General features: G+C 35.5%; 1 protein-coding gene across 1 annotated transcript in view; it reads left to right on the forward strand.

The window, feature by feature from the left end:
• The first annotated feature begins 868 nt into the window (after positions 1–868).
• Positions 869–2068, forward strand: part of LOC142336569 (uncharacterized) — a 7976-nt gene continuing 6776 nt past the window's right edge. The window contains exon 1 of the mRNA XM_075385478.1: positions 869–949. Within this exon, the coding sequence (XP_075241593.1) occupies positions 869–949 (81 nt within the window). The remainder of the gene's footprint in view (positions 950–2068) is intronic.

A 2068-nucleotide genomic window follows, 5' to 3' on the forward strand; every position in this document is an offset into this window, starting at 1 on the left:
TCAAACACTAAGTCAGTTATTGCCCCGCCTGTATCTAACTGATCCTCTGCTTTACTCATTTCAAAATAAGTTTTTTTTTTTAAAAAAAAGAGGTAAATTTGGTTATTTCATTATATAAATTTCATAAGATACCAATTGTGAGTTTTGATTATCATTGATAAAAGTAATGGTGTAGTTCGCATTTACTCTGTCAGGTTTTTGTCTGAAAACAATTGACTGTACGTTGTTCTTTTCAATTCTTCGTCTTATTTCAGCTGGAAAGCTCTTATCGTTCAGTGAAATCAGAACTGGCTCTGCACGCTTGGGCATAGGTAAAGGGGTTAGTTTCAGCTTTCGCATTTTCTCTTCCAAAGACATGGTACAATTGAAAGTACTCCAAAAGTGAAAGGTATTTCTTGAAGGCTTCTATTTCAGCTCCAGTGCAGACAATTTGCTGTTTCCTCAGTCAAGTTTGACCACGACTGTCAACTTTTTCCTCTTTGACAAGTGTAGCTGTTAATTGATCTTCATCCGCTATACAACTGTAAACCACTAAATTTGGGGACAAGTTCACTTGAAGTAGAGACGATGCTGCTTTCTCGGACCGTCGATTCATTCGTTAGCCACAGGTAAAAAAGTGTAGCTTTTTTTCTTGCACAGTGTTGATTTCTTTGCCGCTTAGGACAGCTTAAAAAATGTAAAGTACAAATTGGTGTCTCGTGAAAAAATTTCAAATTTTCAATTTTTGGACATAATAAAATCTCTAAATTGATAACGTCCTTTTTGAGAAGTTTCTGAATAGTTTCTGTTTTTTCTGTTCCCTTCGCATAAAAAGTTGCCAAGGGAAATCGAAGTGCTATGATATCAAAAATTTGTTGCAAATAACAATATGGATAATCTCTACTCTCCCAATTCAAACCATGGAGATATTTTGACACCCAACTGTATGATCGTCTCTCACTCGAAGACAGTATGTTGAATGAAGTTGGGGGTAAAAATGACACAGTATCACAATAATTTTCTGTCGAAACAGCTAGTTCTTTGATAATAAAACGAGACTTTTTATGTCGAAAGCCTTCAAAATCAAGAACAACTGGTCTTGATTTCAACATTCCAGCAAACTGAAAAAATTGCTTTTAAAAGTCTTTACATATAGACAGAAGGCAAGTCCTGTCACGTGACCAAGATACTCGTTTGTCACTGGACACGGTAGGACATACGAAAAGCCCGACCCTTTTTCACTATATTCAAAGACAAAACCTGAAGCGTCGTGAAGTATAGCATGCAACCTCAAAATTTTTTAAGACTTGAACTACTTGTCCAGAGACGAATTATCAATACCAATCAGTCCACCATAGGGTCTCATTTTCATCGCAATATCCAAATCAAGATCAGGATCCAAGTACTGACATGTTGCCAAGAAATAAAGAAACCTTTCACCGTATTGAAAATAATCCTTTTTCAATTCCTTGTAAATTTCGTGAATAGCTTTCAAATCAACCGTCGCTAGGGTTGTCATGGCGGAAAAATGAGTTTCAAGGCCGCCTAATCCCCTTAATCTCTTTCCGTCTAGGATAACCCCCTATTATCCCATGTTTAAGTATCGTAGGATAACCCCCTCTCTCTTGAGACAGTATTTACTTACTACTTATATATATATATATATATATATATATATATATATATATATATTTTATATATATATATATATATATATATATATATATATATATATATATATAATTCGAACAACAAAAGATATAGCTGATGGGATGCCTTGTTTTGTACACAAATATGACGCCTATTTTACTGTGGAACTGTAGTCATATTTTTGCAACTATATGAGCCATGTCGTAAATTGCTACCTATTTCCCATTGCAGGCGAAGGTGAGCCCAGGGGAATTGTTTTCGCTGCATGAAAAGATCGTCAATCTAAATGAATCGTTATGAAAACGCTGTTCAAGCGTCAAGGAACCGACCATTTTCCGGCGAAATCTCGCCTTTTTTCAACGTTTCAATATGTGCCAAGTCTAAAGGTCACATGATCAGAGCTCTGATATATTACTGATCAAACAGTTGCAACTTGACT

Source organism: Convolutriloba macropyga, chromosome 3 (genome assembly GCF_964194025.1).
Source record: "Convolutriloba macropyga chromosome 3, txConMacr16.3, whole genome shotgun sequence".
Classification (NCBI taxonomy): Eukaryota; Metazoa; Xenacoelomorpha; order Acoela; family Convolutidae; genus Convolutriloba; species Convolutriloba macropyga.